Source organism: Corylus avellana, chromosome ca4 (genome assembly GCF_901000735.1).
Source record: "Corylus avellana chromosome ca4, CavTom2PMs-1.0".
Lineage (NCBI taxonomy): Eukaryota > Viridiplantae > Streptophyta > Magnoliopsida > Fagales > Betulaceae > Corylus > Corylus avellana.
Window position 1 is genome coordinate 28,503,537 of NC_081544.1, and position 19,258 is coordinate 28,522,794.

The following is a 19,258-nucleotide window of genomic DNA, read 5'->3' on the forward strand; positions in this document are numbered from 1 at the left end:
CCCCGACACAAGGTACTAAAATATTATGAAACATACTAAAATATTCTCACATATTATTGAGTTAGAAACTTTAGTCACTCTATAAGCATTAGATGTTAAAATTGATGGAAAAGTGATTATGTACAGTACCATACATGATCACATCTGTGTCTTTCTTCCCATAATACTCTCATTTTTTTACTTTTGAAATACCATAATTGCCTTCATTATAATTATAAAAAAAATAAAAACAAATTAAACTTAATTAACAATTTTTTTTAAAAAAAAAATGAAGAAAAAAAACGAGGGGATTTTAGGGGGTGGCCGAACCACCCCACAAACTGTGGCTGTGGTTCGGCAACCCCTTCTAGATTTTGGGAGTGATCAAACCACTCCCATAATCTGTGTTGGTTTATGTTTCTTGAAATTATGTCATGCAACAATATTTAACCTAGACATAGACAATATAAGCCACTTTAGTAGAACATTGTATTTATATTGAGTGAGATGATGTTGTTTGTTTGTAGACTATGCTTGGTGGGAGCCCTAGACCCCTCTACTCTCTCGTAGAGTTCTCTAGAACTTCTACTCCTTTTCCACCTCCTTTATCAGCATCAAGTTTCATGGAGAAATCAAGCCATTGAAATAGAAGATCTCATCACCCTAACAAAGGCCTTGAATTGGATTGATATTTCACCCCACTCCTTCCCATCCCAGTTAGTAACGAAACCAACTCATCTCTTACCTTTTTGGTAGGAGGTATGCTACACATCATTCTTTGAACTATCTTTCAACCATCTCTTTTTGCAAATCGAATGAATCCACCATTAGATTTGGTGGATTCATTCGATTTGCAAAGTCATATGAGTTCTACAAAAATTCAGTGGTAAATTCACTCATTCACTATACGGAGATGGTTGAAAGATGATTTTTATCATATCTCTTTTGGTAGAATCATGTCCCTAAAACCTATCCTCAAAACCTATCCTCAAAACTACCATTAAAGCCACCTAAAAGCGTGCTTGGGGATTTCTGGACAATACCTGGAATATTGTAATACTCTTGTATTTTCTGGATAGTTTTTGGTGAATTGTGGATGAAATGGTGATTGAGAGAGATGAATGTGAATGTGTATCTGGTTGTATTGAAAGTAAGAAGAATTGATAGATTGATTTTCTTACTAAACTCATACCCTCCCCCAATGGGCTTATAAATCCTTTAGAGTCATAACCACTTTTTACAGCTGGCTCAACTGCCCGAGTATTGCTATGAGGAGGACTAAATTCTCCATGGGTCTTTTCAAATGTAACATGACTTTTAAAATCACCAATACATCAAAATCAATAATAGTCATTTTAAATTTAATGATAATTTTAAAAGCCACATCAGATTTTAGAGAACTCAAAAAAGACTCTAATCATCCTTATAACATTACTCCAATTAGCCAGTTGAACCAATCAATTATTAACCAACTCAACAAACTATTAACAAATCTTATTACACATTTGGCCCAACTGACTCAACTTATTATTCTGTAACCCAACAAACTACTAAAAACAACTTTTATTGCACACGTGGTCCAAATTCCCTGAAGCCCTTTGCCTTCTTCAACGCCATACATCAATTTTAAATTACCATGATGACAATTACAAATTGATAATAATAACAAAATCAATACACATTATATGAAGTATACTGGTTTTAATTTACTGAATATCAATTTCCATGGAATGTCAATTACTCCACAAAAATATCCAAAAAGAGTCTCAATCACATTAGCACCCGATAATCATCCTATTAACGTCAATGTTTTATGTTAAAGTATTGATTAAATGATTAAATGATACATCTTCTTATAAGCTTAAGCTTTTGAGATTGGGATTGCGTTTGAAAAATAGAGCTTTTAAGTAAAAAAAACACATTTTGGCAAAAGCTTAAAAATGAAGCTTTTGCCAAAAGTGCGTTTTGGCCATTTTCAAGATTTTTGGACTCTTAAAAGCGTTTTTAATTTTTTTACCAAACGAGTACTTTTTTCTTCAAACAGACTTTGAGTGTTAAACGTACTTTTAAACCTCTCAAACGCAATCTCAAATATGCCCTTAATATGGTATGAGAGAATTTTCCTATAGGCTTAACCGTTTAAGCTTTTGAGATAAGTTATGATATTAATATAGTATCAAAGTCAAATTTGAGTTTGAATCTTGACTCGGTCAATTCACCCCACATTTCACTTAAATATTCCATGTGTTAGGTTTGATCTATTAAAAAAAAAAAAAAAAAATTAAGCCAACGCATGAAGGAAAGTATTAAAATATCGATTAATTGATTTTTCAGCAGCTGTGTATTGAGATGTTTATACTCTCCTTTCATTCACAACTTAAATGCCAAGTAATCCCAATGAAAAGCCCCATAAACACGTCCTCTCTTTTTTATGTCAACTTAAACTTGAAAATGTTGACAATTGTAAAAAATAAATAAATAACAAAAGGGCATAGAAACATCTTAAAAGGACCAAAGGGAAGGATGGAGTTAGAAGAAATTTTCTAAACACGGTCTAATAAATTAACATATGTCCTTCTAACATGTGAGACACACCTTTTTTTTTTTAGTATACAGACTCTTGCATCGTTAACTCCTCTCTTGACGGAACAAGATTATCTCCAGTTCAAATGAATTGGAGAATATTCAGTTAGTTATAGTGAATGAGTATTTTTGTTTTTTACTTTTTGATGGGACAAAAATACCCCACTACTATAACTAACTGGATATTCTGAGGATCCTAATTCTCTCTTCGCACCCAAAGCTGACTAATTCCTTCAATGTGAAAGCGATATGGGAGATTGGAGATGAAGAGTTGAAAGACAGAGTAATACTATATGTCCGTCTTGTTAATGGTATAAAAGTCTTTTTAAGTATATTAAGAAGAGTAATACTATATGTCCGTCTTGTTTCCCTCAAAATTGATGTATCTTTTAAAATCACCATTAAATTTGTAATAAATTAGTATCGAGTTTTAATCAAATTGTGATTTTAAAAGTTACAATTAAAGAGACATAAACGGGACACAATTATGATATTTAGCATTACTCTATTAAAAGAAAAAAAAACACAGGTCTCTCACATGTTAGAATAGCACATGTCAATTTATTAGATTGAATTGAAAAAAAAAGAAAAAAATTATATCTTTTTTTTTTTATATATATATATATATAATTTTTTGGCAACAGAATTAAGTTTCCTGAGGCCATTTGATCTTGATTTTTCAACATATATGCCTGATTTCGTGTCGTATGGGTTACCAACTGCGTATTCATGACTTTAGTCAAAAAATACTTTTCCTCCTCTCATATCAGAACCAACATGTATAAAAGTAATACAGCAACCTTTGACCTTCAGCTACTTTATGCACATCAGATTGGCTTAGCCGCCCAATTCCCTCCCCAGATCAATGCAAACAAATTTTTTATTTTTTATTTTTTTTATCAACATATCAACCAAAAGTTTATTCAATTGCATAATGCATATTTAATCTTTCTTCTTCTTCTTCTTACTTCTTAGGTAAAACCAAGCTTTCAATAAATATTAAATGGCCCCAACATATAGACTAGCAAATATATATATATAATATATGTAAACATATACTAAATATATATATGCAGATAAATCTAAAAAAATCATTTTAATATGCAACTTGATACAGAATTCTCTCTCTCTCTCTCTCTCTCACACAGATACAGGATTATCATGAACTACTTCTACAGGCAACCAAAAGCTTTTCAGCATATCTAAGGATCACAAAGTTCATTTTCACAATGGAATCTTACGTATAAGAGGATGTAGATTTACATATATACTGCTATATATATTAAGGTAATCTTCCATTTGTTCCTTGAAAGACTAATGAGGCATCAGGGTTGATTTTTTGAACTGTGTTTCTTGCAGTTAGTGAGATACTTTTGTTCCATTATTAGATAAACGAAAGATGGAGCACCTCCATAAGCTGTATCCCGGAATCATGGCTGATAATACTTGTTTGCCAAACATGAAGGGAACGACTTTAGATAAGGTTTACCAATCAGCTCACCTTTATGCCTGCACTTTTCATAGCTTCACAAGTTTCTGAGCTAATGAAAGTATTATGTATATATATATGTTGCATATAGAGACTGGCATACTTCTGCAAGGCTTTGATATCTGTTAGAGATTCATGGACAAAGAATCACGAGTGGATGAACAAATTCTTATTTGATAAGAATCTTAATGTGGAAAACACTATTATGGAGCAACTTGGTATGTCTTTTTTTTGTTTTTGTTTTTGTTTTTTATGCTTTTCTTGACTAGATTTCAATATAATTTCACTTTTTAAAGTTGATATAGTGTTCGCAACACTTGATTGCATGATTAAGGCTGCAAGAGAATTATTCGATATGCTGGATGAGGAAGATATGAAGGAAGGTTATAATTCCCCATCTCTTCTCCAGCAGACTCTTGTAGTTCATGTTGCTCAAGATTCCAGCCCCCTCAATAAAAATCATGAGAAGGTTGAAAAATTAAAACCAAATGCTAAAGAAGTAAAGAAAAATTCTCAAGTGATTGTAGCAGAACTAAAACCTGGCAACCCAATGCCCATGATGCCTTCAAAAGGACCAGCCCTGTCTCCACCAACACCCGTGGCGCCGCAGAAGCGTCCTGCTCCGCCGCCACCTCCTCCACTTGGCGCCACAAAATCCCTGCATCGAAAGGCAGCCACAACTAAGTTGAAGAGATCTGTCCAGATGATTAATTTGTTTAGGAATCTCAAGAGAAATGTAGAAGGGTCTAGCCTTTTAAATTTGGTTAATTCTGCTGATGTTAATCATGAAAGAAGAGCTCCAACTGGTACAAGGAGTCCACAAATTGGAGGCGCCACTGGTTGGAAACAAGGACTGGCTGCTTCATTGGCAGAGTTGACAAAGAGGTTTGCTTCTCATGACACCTTTTACTGTTGAAAGAATCCATTATATTTGGAGATGGCAGATTTCAAAAAACTTCAACTCACAAAAGCGTTTGGCTTTTTTAATTTTTAAATCTCTTTGGCCTCAGATCAACTTACTTCCAACAAATAGAAGAAGATGCTCGAAAGCATGAAAAGTCAATCATGGAGCTGAAGATAGCCATTAGGTCCTTCCAAGCAAAAGACATGGTTAAGCTGCTTATGTTCCAAAGACGGGTGGAATCTTTTCTTGAAGGCCTAACTGATGAAACCCAGGTCAACATACTATGGGATTTCTCAAACAAGATTAAACATCCATCCTCATTGTCAACCTTAGTTGATCTTTCAATTTCTTTAAGGTGTAGGTTCTCGGAAAATATGAAGATTTCCCTACAAAGAAGCTGGAAGCATTGAGGACAGCTTCAGCTTTGTACTCAAAATTAGATAAAATAGCAACAAACTTGAAGGAACTGCAGATAGTGGCACCCTTGGACCAGCTCTTCAACAAGGTTGAGAGTTTTTTCAGTAAGGTAAATAATCAATTCCAATGAGGTCTTAAACCTTATAATATCACCATCTTTAGTAACCCTTGGTAAGTCCAAACTTCATTGAATTTTCATACTCTTTTGTAATATATCTTCATTCTCTCCTCACTAAGATCAAAAAAGAATTGGAGGCACTTGAAAGGATCAAAGAAGAAGAATCCAAGAAATTTAAGAGTCATGATATTCATTTCGACTTCAACATCCTTACACTAATCAAGGAATTAATGGTGGATGTTTCCTCAAGCTGCATGGAGCTAGCACTTAAGGTAGCTTTAGTACTAATTTTACAATGAGAATGATACTCTTCACGCTCATTTATCACACTCATTTTACATCAGCTGACCTGACGTGTTTTAAGTGAGTTTCCTTGAAAACCACTTAAATAAAACACACCTTGTCAGCCATGTGTAAAATAGGTGTGAAGAATAGTGTTATTCTTTTACATTTATTAAATGAATAATTCTATTCTTCTCATTTGTTTATTATAATCATGTCACACTATCTGACATGACGTGTTTTAAGTTACTTATCATGTCAGTCACTTAAAAAAAAACAAAAAGTGTAAGTCACTTAAAACACGTCATATTAGCAGATGTGACTTGAGTATAATAAATAGATGTAAAAAGTAGTATTACTCTTACTAAGCAACCGAGACCAAGCAAGGTCATATTGGCATTTTTCTACTAGGAGATGAGAGAAGCAAAGGCTAAAGAAGAAATTGGATCCAAAACCGACAGACAAAGAAAGGGAAATTCTAAAATGCTTTGGAGGGCTTTTCAACTGGCATACAGGGTCTATGCCTTTGCTGGTGGGCAGGATGATCGTGCTGACAAGCTGGCAGAAGAAGTGGCTCATGAAATTGCTTCTCATTCTTAGCAGCAATAATCTCCCTTTCCTTGAGGACATTGCTAAACCAAATGTATTTGACCACATCCACACTGATGCATATATTGAAAAGGGTACTTGTTACTTGTACAAATTACTAATTATACGGACTTGGTGCTTATTTTAGAGTACAAATGCAGGGATTCTCAAACAAACTTAGATTTTTCAATTTGTGATTTACACATTTTCTTATAACATAATATATAATCTAATCTTGGTTCACTTTTGTGATACTTTTTATTTTTTTTATTTTTTATATATAGATAAAATAAGGAAATTACACCAAACAACAAAGGGCTGGACAACCCAACAATAAACCAAAAAACGACTCCATTAGTTTAAGTAAATAAAAATTAAAAGGAATGTATCAAATAATTGACGCAGCCCTATATTTTCTTGACACGAAAATCAAAAAACTTGACCACCAATTAAGGTGATTTGACAAGATGCATAAGAGATGACGCACTCAAGAAGTATACAAGAGAAGTAGCAAAGGAGAGCTACAAGCCTACAGCTATGGTGGACATGGTGGTTTGTGATACTTGGTCATGTACATATGGTGTTTATCTTTTCCTCTTTTTTTCATTCATTCTAGTTGGAAAATGGAATCCACCTATATACCTCTGCAGATTTAAAATAAAATAAAATAAAATCTTTTTCCTCTCCTTTTTAAGTTTTGTAGTGCATCTAGAATTGAAAGAAATAGAATATATGTGAATAATGTGATGGACATGAGATCTACAGTCTTGTTGCTTACGACACTGTCTTTACCAACATCGGTTATAGTTGTGTTTTAAGCTTTCGTTACATAGAGCAAGAAAGAAATGAAGGTCAAAAATCTTCAACTGATTCATTACATAGTGAGAGTTTGAAAAATCTATATATATTTTTTCATAACAAATAAAAAAACCCTTTTCATAAATTTTAAAAAATAAAATAAAATTAAAATAGTACCTCGAATTTAAGGTACAAAGATTTTTCTTGTCTTTTCTCGTCTTCTCTTTGTCTTCAAACCCTTTATTTTATTTTTGTATAACAAAAATGAAGACAATAATAACTGTGTTTGTGAAAAGATTGTGATCACATACTTGGTTAGTATATTTTTCTTAAAAAGGGATACATTGGAGTAATTAAGGTCTTATCATGACTTTCCATTAATGAGATTTATTTTTTCATTTCTAATGTTTTGATGGTTTTGGTTGATATATCCACGCATAGCTGCTCTGTACAAATTTCAACAATTTTTCTTACAAAACCTTTATAAATTTATAATTTTACCTTTATATATACACTCATTTCAAGGATGGTCGACCATTCCCCGGCTTGATTAACCACCTCATCGCCCTTTAGGGTAGTTTGGTAATCCCAAGAACTGACCTTTGGAAGGAGCCGAACCACTCTCAAGGGTGGCCAAATCACCCTTAAGGTCAATAGGGATGGTTGACCAAGCCCTCCGGTTATTGAACATATATCTTCTTCCATCGATATACCCTTCCAGACAAAGATTATAAAATAATTACGTAGTTGAAGAAGTGATGCATCTTGATAGATGCTCAAACTATGGGGGACATCAAACGTGAAAAAATATGGAATCACAATCCTCATCACATCTTGATAGATGCTCAATTTACGGGATAACAAACATGGAAAAATGTGGAATCGCAATCCTTCCAATATAATCACATGTAAATCTTGTTTCTGTGTCATGGGCACTTTCAAAAAGATGGGTGCACTCCTAGAAGTATCAGATAAATTGCTTCAGAAACTCTGTAGCTACCAGCCTCCCACGTGTGTTCACCGACATTTTAAGTTCACTTATCTCTTTATCGATATCCTGTCGAAAACAATTTGGAAGGTTATCAATATAAAAACATATATAAATCAACCTAGACGTATGTAAATATGTATACATGTAGGTGAGTTGTATAACAAGGGCAAAGCAACATCAAAGAAAATAACAAAAGCAAGAGAAATTTTAAAACTTGTGTACATCAAACTCCCTAGGAACAGTATTCTGAGTTTGTATATCTCAAAAGAAGGATTTAGACTTATTAGCATAATTTGCCCACTAGCATTTGACAAGATAAGGGATTACGAGATATTATCAAATATTTGGTCCATATCAGATAGTCCAGATTGCTATCGGACCGTATATTGACTCAAGTACGACACCTGAGGAGGACTAATGTTTCAGGCATCATCAAACTTCAAGAATGACAGCTGAGGATCAGGCCTGGCTGCCTGAAGCAAGATTGCATACGATCCTCTTAACATATAATTACCTATCAATCAATCAATATATATATATATATATATATATATATATACACACACACACACTTGCACTGCCACCAACAAACAACCAAAGGAAGAGAGGTGCAACCCAAATATGCTTCTTCTAGAGTGTCGCAAGTGCTCGATGCATGGTCAATCAAGAAGAAAATAATTTAGATGAATAATTCAGCAGCCATCTAAAAGTAGGGAATCAAGAGAAAATAGTACAGCGAAGTTATAAGGTAAAACACAAATCTTGCCTCCATGAATTGCACGATAAAATCTATGAGCTTTTGCTTCTGCATCTCCTCACAATGGTAGTTTGTTATAAGAAAGCTAATATCATAACCCTGTAAATTGAAGCATTGATGCATATAATTAAGACAAGTAAATGATTTGAATGTCAGCTGAAAAGCATCTTTAAAAGAGAAAGAAGCAATAGTGCTTTGGAAAATTATTAATTATTCAAAATAAAACACACACAAAAATTATCTTTCGGACTGAAAATTTCTGAGTTAGTCATTCAAAGTTCAGAGCGATTGAGACCACTTGATAACTGCACACATAGCAAAGTAAAGTCGCATTTTTGTTGGAACACCCTTCCATTCAGAAATAAGTGACGTGATCTGGGATGTACAGCATTTGCAGAAACAAAAACATGCAAAATATCAAAATTCCCACAGAATACCCTCAGTTTGTTGAGAATTTCATAATCCCAGGAGCCTAGGGGATTGCGACTTATTGAGCTAAAAAACAAATGTATATATTGCAGTTATTCAAGGTGAAGTTCAAAGGCGATGCATTTGCACACAAAGAAGGCACAAACATTATCTATATGCCATCACACTATGCTCTCAATGAACACAGCCTCAAAAGTATCTTGCTCCTGCAATCTCATATGTAGGGTGCAGCGACTATAATACCAGTTGACCAGAAGGGCTAGAAACAAATAGCTTATTACTTTTGCAGCTGATAACAAATTAACATCTCTATAGTTTGTATGAATCTTTTAAAGCTGTAACTCAATTTAAACGGATTATAAGTTGCTCTTCTTTAGGTGAAATACAAGGAGACGCATAAACTCTGCACCAAACACCACATTTTCTTATTGAAAAGAGTAATACAAACTTCCACTCTTTCAATAAAACCTTCACTTAATCCCATGATTGACAGCTTAAAACTAATGCAGTTTCCAAAGAGAAATTCTCTTCCACATCTAAACTGGGGAATTGGGTTCTGAGAACCAACTGGATTTCAAAGTTCTATCCAAACAGTAAAATTGGCGTAAGGTGCATTACAGACCAATACATGCAGATTTCTTTTGGTGGTTACACATTATATGTAATTGGAGCTCCAACTCAAAATCCCATTTTGCAAAATAAGCTACAGCCAGCCAGGGTCTATAGCTGAACCTAATTAATTTAAAATTTATATGCATAATCTACAAATAAGGATAAATCATGAACAAAGTACAAAATATCAACACTGGCTAATTTTTGTTTTTTCTTGATAGGTGGCCCACCCAGAGTGCCATTTATTATGATAAATTATCAACATTCTGCAACATAAAGCAGCAGGACATAATCAGTGTTGCTTCATAAATTATATGGTGGTCATGATTCATTTACTGCAACTAGGTACGTATCGACTATGTCACTAGCACAGGACCAGATAAGCAAGACAATCAAGATATAATACAATTATGGCCAACATTCTATATCTTCACATAAAGAGGACCACGAATCTTCACCAAAGTATGGCAACAAGTGTTAAAAGATATTTCAAAGAGCATTATGCTAAGATTCTCCAACTCTAACACAAGAAAAAGTGCAGAATTGTTATAAAAATAAATAAATTAAAAAAAAAAAATGAAAAGCAGGGATTGTGCTATAAAGGTTTGAACCAGCAATGTGCAGAAATAAATTATTTAAATCAGAACAAACACATTTTTGTGCCCCTAGTTGGCAAGCATGATGTCATTTTGACAATATCCCAACATTTGTAACATCTTTGATTATTTTCCTAATGGCTCATTAGGCCAACCCCTGAATTTTGTCAAAAATATTATATACAGAGCAAAGTGTAAGGTTGAGTCAACGAGATGGGCCGTACATACCTGTACTGGCTTTCTCCTCAATACTTGAAATGCTTCAGCCCTCATTGATAAAAATCTAAGAAATTTTTTCGTTAGTATGTTTTCAAGTTCATCTGACTGCTTTACCTATAAAACCGGAAAACAAGATGCAGTTAAGAAGAAAATGGGAGAACGATTGTAATCTATAGCTTTATGATCTTATACACACATTATTAAAAATGGGTCTTGGGCCTAACTCAACCCAAAAGTTAGCTCAAGAGTTGAGGTTTCTCCTCACCCTTATAAATGGCTCATCTCTTTAATACCCAGGCAATGTGGGACTTCCAACACGCCCCCTCACGTGTGGCGGAGGACATCCAAGCCAACACGTGCGACAATGGATGACAGTGGGCCATAGCCAATTGAACCTGGGCTCTGATACCATATTAGAAATGGGTCTTGGGCCTAACTCAACCCAAAAGCTAGCTCAAGAGTTGAGGTTTCTCCTCACCCTTATAAATGGCTCATCTCTTTAATACCCAGACAATGTGGGACTTCCAACACACATCAAAACTCAGCAGATAGGAATGGGTAACCTATCCCAGAAATGAAAGAAACAAGACAAAAATATGCAATCTTGGAGCTGCCAATGATGCTTTCCATGAGCCCAGTTTGAGCTCAATTATATGACACAAATGGCAGTTCTGAGCAAGTTTAAACAAATTTAAGCTGGTCTGAGCTCATGAGAAATTACAAATGGACTTACTTTTGAGTTTGGGGATTAATTACTTTCTGTACAGCTGTACAGAAAAGTATTCTGTGAAGTTCAGAGTCTTCTTATTCCATGATAACAACCAGGAGGAAAGTACCTCCAATTTTCAACTTTGCCTCTCATTCCATGATAACACCCAGGAGGAAAATAAGAATCAAAATTCTGCACTAAAACTTCTCTCTTTATATATTGTCAAATGAATCCTTCATGGCTCATATACTATGTTTATGTATTTAAAGATTTTGAGATGCTGTGCAAATCTTCAAATACATCACCAACCACTAAGAATCATAGAAACAAAAAAGCCCTACCACTATAAATACTTAAGTTTACAGAAGAAAATATAGACCACCACCATGGGTGGAAAGATTTTTTTATTTTTTTGGTCAAGTAAAATCATGTACTTGAGTGTCTATTTGTTATATACGCAATCCGAAGCATAATATAGCAATGGATAATCTCAAGTCACCATTTAGCTCCATAAGCACAAGAAAGCATCCAAAAATGATCATTTGGATTCACCTTGAGGCTTATGCGCAGTGAATTGATAGATGTTTCTATTAAGCATTTCTCAGCCTCGTTTCGGCAAATCAAAACCTGCAATAATAAAAAAATATATATATGGAACAAAATTAATGGAAAGAAATCAAAAGGTAAAGCAATATCAAAGACAATACGTACAACATTACAGGTAAATGAAGGAAAAATGAAAAACTGGAAAGCTCATTTGTGACAACTAACTGCAAAATTGGCATGGAATGCTACGACTAAAATGGGTAGTTGCAAAAGGCAGAGTCAAGGCAAAACTAGGTGCCTAACTTACTTTAATAAGTGAACCTATTTAAGATAGTTGATCAATGGCAGGAATTTATTTCAATAAGCTAGTCCAAACAAAGAATGCATCCATGAATGCTACACAACATTAGACAGCAATGTTCTTCAGTGAACTAAGAATAGGCAACCGCGATATGGAGAGATTTTTTTTTTTTTTTTTGTTAAGTAGGTGAAAACTAATGACATCACATAAGAGCGCAAAGGAGTTGAGAATTAGTACCGTTTTTCATCCTCCCTACTGCTAAAAGGAATAATGGTCGGTATATCACATGGGAAATTTCCTAAATGTTAAATCTTTCTCATATGCAAGGACCAACAATGAAAAACTTTTTTTTGGTAAATAATTCCGTATCATTAATAAAACGCAGAGGGGCACAACCCTACCAACAATGAAAAACTACATCTTGAGGTTTACAATTTTTTTTTTTTTTGACGGGAAACCCTAGCAAGGCAAAGCCACTTCATGTACCTACCCTTGAAGGATAAACCCCGGACACGTATAATGCACCCCTACCACACGGATCGGTTAAATTTGGCTTCGCCAAGGGTGTGGCCCAATGGAGTTGTTTGTACCCAAGGAGATTTGAACCTTATACTTGATGGTTATGCCACCAAAGTCCAAGGCCTTCACCACTTGGGCCAACCCTTTGGGGTTAAGTTTACAAGATATCAAAGGAGGTTTAAATAGAAACCTGTTGAAGTTCCACAAACATGATGGTTTTTCCTTCTTTTTTTCCCTTAATAATAAAAACCCTAAATTGCCAATGTTACCTAAAGATCACTATAACAGTTAATGTCCAGTGTACTGATTCATCAAAGATTTATAGGTTTAATGGCAACCAGTCATTTTGATAAAAAGGATAGGAGGTCCAAAAGTGTGCCTTGAAAATGGGAAAATGGCAAGAGGCAAAATCTCACAAAGATAACTAGAACTGCCTCTTCTTTATCAAGTGATTTGGCAAACTGCAAGCAAGTTTGAAAAATTGACAAAAATATCAGATTGAGTCGATCTAGCAGTTTATGCCTAGCATGTCAGCATTATTTTCTCACTCAAGCCACGAGTTTTAATATTTGATTTGCTCAATTCTCCAGAATTCATTAGACCTTGACGAAGGATGATTTTTTTATCTTCTGAAAATTAATCTATCATATCATATGCTAGAACCCATGGGAACTATGCTTGTCAAAACATAACAGACAAGATAAAGCCTTGAAACATAGAGAATCTCAGGAAAATTGACAGCATTAGTAATCAATTAAAAGCATACCATCAATAGCAGCATAAAAAGGAAAAAAGGGAACAATGTGGTTCTTACTGGATTTAGGAGAAGTTCTGTGCTGGTCCTGCAGACAAGAAGAAGATAAAGGTCCCTTAGATGTAACAAACAATAATAAACTGGCAGAACATGATGCCGGAGAGATACGCACAAGACTAAAAATAATCTGAAACTACTACTATTTTAGTCGATAAATACTAAAAATAATGAGACTTAACATCAAGCTACTAAAGGACCCAAATGGTTACTACAAACACTTTCTTCAACCAGAAAGTCCTCTTGATTTGCATGAGTCCAGGGCTTTGCTTTTGCGCCTCTAAAGTGGTGTATTTTACTATTTTCTATTATGTCATGAATATGGCTTCAGCATACAAGGCAGAGCCAACGTCTGGAGCAAAATTAGTTAAAGGAGTCAAAGAAGAACTAAAGAAATGTCCAAGACATGAACACCTGCCTCAGAAACTCAAGAGTACCAGAGACCTCAAAGAATCTGCTTCAAGAACTCAAAGGTTCCCCACTTACGATTCTATAAAGGTATAGAGAGTACTAACAAGATTGGTGAATGTGTCTACAGTCTCACTTTTATTTATTTTTCTTCTGTTGCCACTTGCCAGTAACTAAATTCTTTCCTTTTTACAAAATAAAAATAAACATGCTAAAAAGGAGCAGCACAAGTAAGAGTATATGAGATCAAAAGGAAACTTAACATACTTTAGTTCTACCTCCGGCTTGTTATGCCTTTCAACTTCTTGGCAAGGGAAGTTCTGCACCCACCGTATAGACGCAAGTTATAAGATCAATCAGGTGTCATAATGATGCGAAAGTGAATTGGATGAAAGAAAAAGGTTTCCCCAGTCCCACAGCACTAAATTCAAAAAAGACTGTTCTCATGAAGCAAGGAAAACTGTCAACATTTGTTAACAGTGGCAAGGAAACATGAACCACAGTCAATAATAAAAAAATGTCAAACCTCAAAAGATATGCCTAGAATACCCCATCTACACAAATTTATTGTTTGCTACACCAGTAATAAAGACACCACAGTAGTCTTCAACTGTGGCTAAATGGTCTTAATTCACTTCCTTTGGGAAACGTGATGCTGAACAGAATAGACTATAAATGGCATCAGACTTCAAGGTCTATCCAGATCTTAAATTTCTTATAGCTTGAGGTGGAATTAGCACTCTCTCACAACACAACTATCAAGGGGCTTGCTTCAAGAGAGGATTTCATGGTACAGTAATTGGCCAACAATGATAATCGTTGTTAATAGATTCTTTGATGATTTTCTATTACATATCTTTTATAGCTTAAGCTTTTTAAGGCACTCCACAGTCCACACATCAACTAAGGTGCTTTCTTAAGACAGCAACTCAAGATAACAGCTCGTTGGAGTAATATTCTGAAAAATGATCTTTTCTAAGCTGTTATGCAATCAGTAATTGAATGCAGAGACAGTGGATCGTCTTTACTTTCTTATGGGATCATATTATCAATTTGAGGAAGCCATTTGACTGGTTTTGAGATTGAGTAGGCCTCTTATAAGGTTAGTGGAGGAGCTTTCAGCAAGCCTACCTTCGTGAAAAAACATTGCTCATATATATTGAATGAAAATGTTTTTCTAAAAGGGGGGGGATGATAGCCTTGATTCAACAGCGTCCCTCGTAAACATCTACAGTGACATATTCCGGTGAAGCTTTAAAATTTTGAAAGAAAGGGGAAGGTCTTAAAAGCGGACAAGTCAGATGAAATAATACAAAGAAATAATTTTCATAGAAATCAAATTTTTGGAATCGAAAGAGAAAATGTTTTAGAAGAATTGGAAGACAATCTTGCTGCCAACCTGCCTATGCTCTTTGGACCAAATGAAATCTCCTCCTCCCATAAATAAGGGATGGATGGGGTGAGCTCACAGTTCCGGTATGTGTTTGTGAATTGTGTTTACCTATCAAAGAGAAAAAAAGGAAACTTTCCTGCTAACTTAAAACACCAAAATAAGGGCACAGTATGCGATCTTTGTCTTGCTTCTATAAACAAGACAAGTTTGAGATTAGCACCTAAAAAAAATGACTTTACATAGTACATAGTTGCATGTCATAAACATACAAAGATTGTCTTTAAACATTTTCAGACCAACAAGCTCAATAAATGTTTACTCAACAACAAACAGACTATAGTTTCAGAAGAATCGATTACTTGCATCACTACCACAAAGAAACAAATATAGCCAGTTTTCCAATCACTTGAATTAAACAAAGCCAATGACTTAAGCATTTTCAATCACAAAGGCTCACTAAATTTTCACAAATCAATAAACATGTTATCAGTTCTCCTAATTGCACCAATCATACAAAGAAACGACAACTTTGTACTGTATAATTGTTTTACAGTACCAAAAATACATCAATCTTCTTAAAGAATACCGTGTTTAATTTAAGTTGCACAATTATATACAAAAAAGCTTGGGGTTTTTTTATTGCTACAATTAGCAGTGATACCACAAATGATACACACTTGAAGACACATGGCGGCCTCGAGAGTGTTTCGTATGCACGTCAAGTACAACCGCAAAGTGTTCGCCTACAAATTGTTCAAATCCAGCAAAAACAAAGTGAGATATGAGCTTACCAAATAAAATCAAGCAAGAAAATGAAACCTTAAAGTCCTTTATCCTAAGTTTAATTGCTGAGAAAAAAGAGAAAAGGGAAAAAGAAAGAGAGAAAAAAAAATAAAATTAAAAAAAAAAAACATAATTCCTAATCTGATGTTTTCTGTTGCCCCGATTTCCCAAAATAATGTGAAAATCTTGCTCAACTAACCGGAAAGGTTGTGCTAGTCTCATTCAAGTGGATATTTTCGAGTTTCTGAGCTTACAATTAAGGGGAATTTACCAAGACTCGATAATTCAGTTCCTTTTCCTTATTTTCCTACATTTTCTCGGTTACCAAACATAGCATAATAAGCTAGAAAGAGAACTTATGAGAAAGAAATATCAGCAAGAGACCCACAATGATTTTCGTTTTGGCTTACCATATTGGGATTTGAAAGAGCTTCTGAAACTGCAAAGATTTTTTTTGTTTTTTTGGGTCTTTGAAGGGAGCGAGCGATTTTTGAAGGGGGCCTCAGGGGTGTGGGTTGGCCGCTACTTTGCGCTTAAAGGTGCCAATTAAGGAAGATATTGCTAAAATGCGCCCCAGGTCGCTAATGACGAAATGAGAGAAATTTAAAAAGAAAAATCCGACCTGCCGGATTCGAACCAGCGACCTAAGGATTAGCTGTGAGCAATGACCCGACTACAGTCCTCCGCTCTACCAACTGAGCTAAGGTCGGATTGTTGATGTCAACTAATAATTAATAACATTTTATCTTCTGTTATCCCATTTTTTTGTTTTTGTTTTTTTTGTTTGGTTGTAAGTAATATGACTTTAGTTACCCAAAGGAGAGGAGGTAAAAAATAAAAGAAGCTTACGTGGCAGTTTCAATTTTGGTTTATTGACCAAATAAACCCCAATAACAATTTTCGGGAAAATTATCTATATGGTTGTATTATGAGTTAGAATGGTAATTTTCATTGTATAGTGTTGAAAAAATATGTATTATTTTTCGCTGTACATGAAATATATAAATCACGATTTTTGGCAGCTACCTAAATGTGTATTGGATTATGTTGCCAAACCTACAATAATTTTTGTGGTGTATTGCTATAGCTATTATGGGTGAAAAGACGGTTATTAAATTTCGTTAACCGTTTTCGCTATGCGGTTAGTAGTTAGTAAATATATAACCATCCGTTATAACCGCTTTTTTAAAAGTTGGGCCTTTGGGCCAATTTTCAGTTTTTGACTTTTTTTCTTTTATATACTATATTTGGCCAAATTGCTCTAAAAATAGCTCATATTGAAAAATATAAAATATTTGACCCCAAATTTACATTAATTTACATCTACTTGCACTTAAAAAAAAAAAAAAAAAAGAAGTCATTAAATGTAAATCATAACTTGTTAAGAATACAAGTCAATAGAAAGAAAAAAAAATGCAAGTATATACACTTGCAAAACTTCGTTTTAGGGCGCATAATATGGATTAAAAAATGGTTTATGTGTAAAACCAAGTCATTTTTTCAAAATTGGTTAAAAAATTGAATAAAAAATAGTTTAAAAAATTGTCAAAAAAATCATATATAATAATGGTTCCAAAAATTGTTATTATTGTTCAAAAAATGGTTAAAATATATTATAATAAAAAATTGGTATTATATATGTATAATTATAATTTATAACATATATGAACTTATAACATAAAATTGAACTAAGTCTCTAGGTGCTTAATTAATAATTATAGTATTAATATGAATTTGTATAATTATGTAATGTTATGTATAATTTGTTATTATATAATCCTATGATTTAATGATCAATTGATCATGTAATATAATCATATATATTATAATCATAATACATTACTACTTCAATTGTAGATATAAGTAACATATTATTTAATTCAATGTCAATTACTTAATTTCATATTATACGAATCATATTATCATTGTACATGAATAATGTGATTAATTATTTAAATTGTTATTGAATCATATGATTCAGTATTGATCTTATACATCTATATTATTCAATATGCATATATGTATAATTATAATTTATAACATATGTAAACTTATAAGTTTATAATATACATTGGAAGTTTATAACTAAGTCTCTAGGTACTTAATTATTGTATTAGTATGAATTTGTATACTTGTGACTTATGTCATAATATATATGTATAGTGAGAAGTGCTACACATTCTAAATTTTATTCTCAAAAGTTAGTTCCCAAATGATATGTCACTATCTCATGAGATTTATTATTTTTTAAAATGTGTCACAAACTCATTGAATGGTAACACGTCATTTGGGAACCAACTTTTAAAACAAAAATTTAGAATATTTAGCATCTTTCGTATATAATGTATCCTGCTACATTTAACCAAACTTATATTGCCAAAACTAGGAAATAATTTTACGAAATATTTTATTTTGTATTATCTTGTCATTCTTCATTGACGTTGTCAATTTATGTTCAGATCAATATTAATTAAAAATAAATAAAAAACAACGAAGAATTGATAATGCCACATTGGCGGAAAATAATGAGAGAAAGACAAGAGAATACAAAATACCACACCTCTAATCTTACAAATATATTATCATTTAACATTAATATTAATTGGTGATAATTTTTAAAATAAAATTTTGTATTACACTTAAAAAAAAAAAAAAAAAAAACATATACATTGCGACATTAAATGGGAGTGAGATTATAAGAATAGATGCTTTATCAATTGAAGATCTAAATCTAAAGCAATATTCTTGTCCGCTTAAGATCTACTCTCTTAACATCCATCAAAAGTTGTCGTTACAACTTATATATAAAAAATACTTTATATACCTATGATTTAAACAAAAAAATGACATTGTTATCCGTCGCCATAAGAAATGTTGATATTGTGTCCCTTAAAAAATTATGTGAATTTTAAAATTACTATTATATCAAAATTTAAAAGTAATATATCACAAATTCAATGACAATTTTAAAAACAACATTAATTTTAGAGGAATAATAATAATAAAAAAACATGTAGCATTACTTG

General features: G+C 33.4%; 2 protein-coding genes and 1 non-coding gene across 4 annotated transcripts; 1 reads left to right on the plus strand and 2 right to left on the minus strand.

Moving 5' to 3' along the window:
* Positions 1-3,961: 3,961 nt before the first annotated feature.
* Positions 3,962-6,473, plus strand: LOC132180101 (uncharacterized protein At4g04980-like). The gene is made up of 7 exons (XM_059592957.1): positions 3,962-4,045; positions 4,143-4,269; positions 4,357-4,936; positions 5,062-5,227; positions 5,317-5,481; positions 5,610-5,762; positions 6,184-6,473. Exons 1-7 carry the CDS (start codon positions 3,962-3,964, stop codon positions 6,370-6,372), a joined length of 1,464 nt encoding a protein of 487 aa, XP_059448940.1. The 3' UTR covers positions 6,373-6,473.
* A 1,381-nt stretch (positions 6,474-7,854) lies between these two features.
* LOC132177397 (actin-related protein 2/3 complex subunit 4) lies at positions 7,855-16,766 on the minus strand. Of its 2 annotated transcripts, XM_059589689.1 has the most exons (8): positions 16,643-16,765; positions 16,127-16,192; positions 14,324-14,376; positions 13,652-13,679; positions 12,024-12,098; positions 10,772-10,876; positions 8,916-9,005; positions 7,855-8,215 (listed from the first exon to the last, which is right to left on the minus strand). In XM_059589689.1, the coding sequence occupies exons 1-8, from the start codon at positions 16,643-16,645 to the stop codon at positions 8,126-8,128; spliced, it is 510 nt and encodes a 169-aa protein (XP_059445672.1). In that variant the 5' UTR covers positions 16,646-16,765; the 3' UTR covers positions 7,855-8,125. The 2 variants fall into 2 exon arrangements, with proteins under 2 accessions (XP_059445672.1, XP_059445671.1); XM_059589688.1 differs by lacking the exon at positions 8,916-9,005 and having other exon boundaries at positions 16,643-16,766.
* Positions 16,767-16,848: 82 nt separating this feature from the next.
* On the minus strand, positions 16,849-16,942 carry TRNAY-GUA (transfer RNA tyrosine (anticodon GUA)). The gene is made up of 2 exons: positions 16,906-16,942; positions 16,849-16,884 (listed from the first exon to the last, which is right to left on the minus strand). It is a non-coding gene; the product is annotated as a tRNA-Tyr (tRNA).
* Between the last annotated feature and the right edge of the window lie 2,316 nt (positions 16,943-19,258).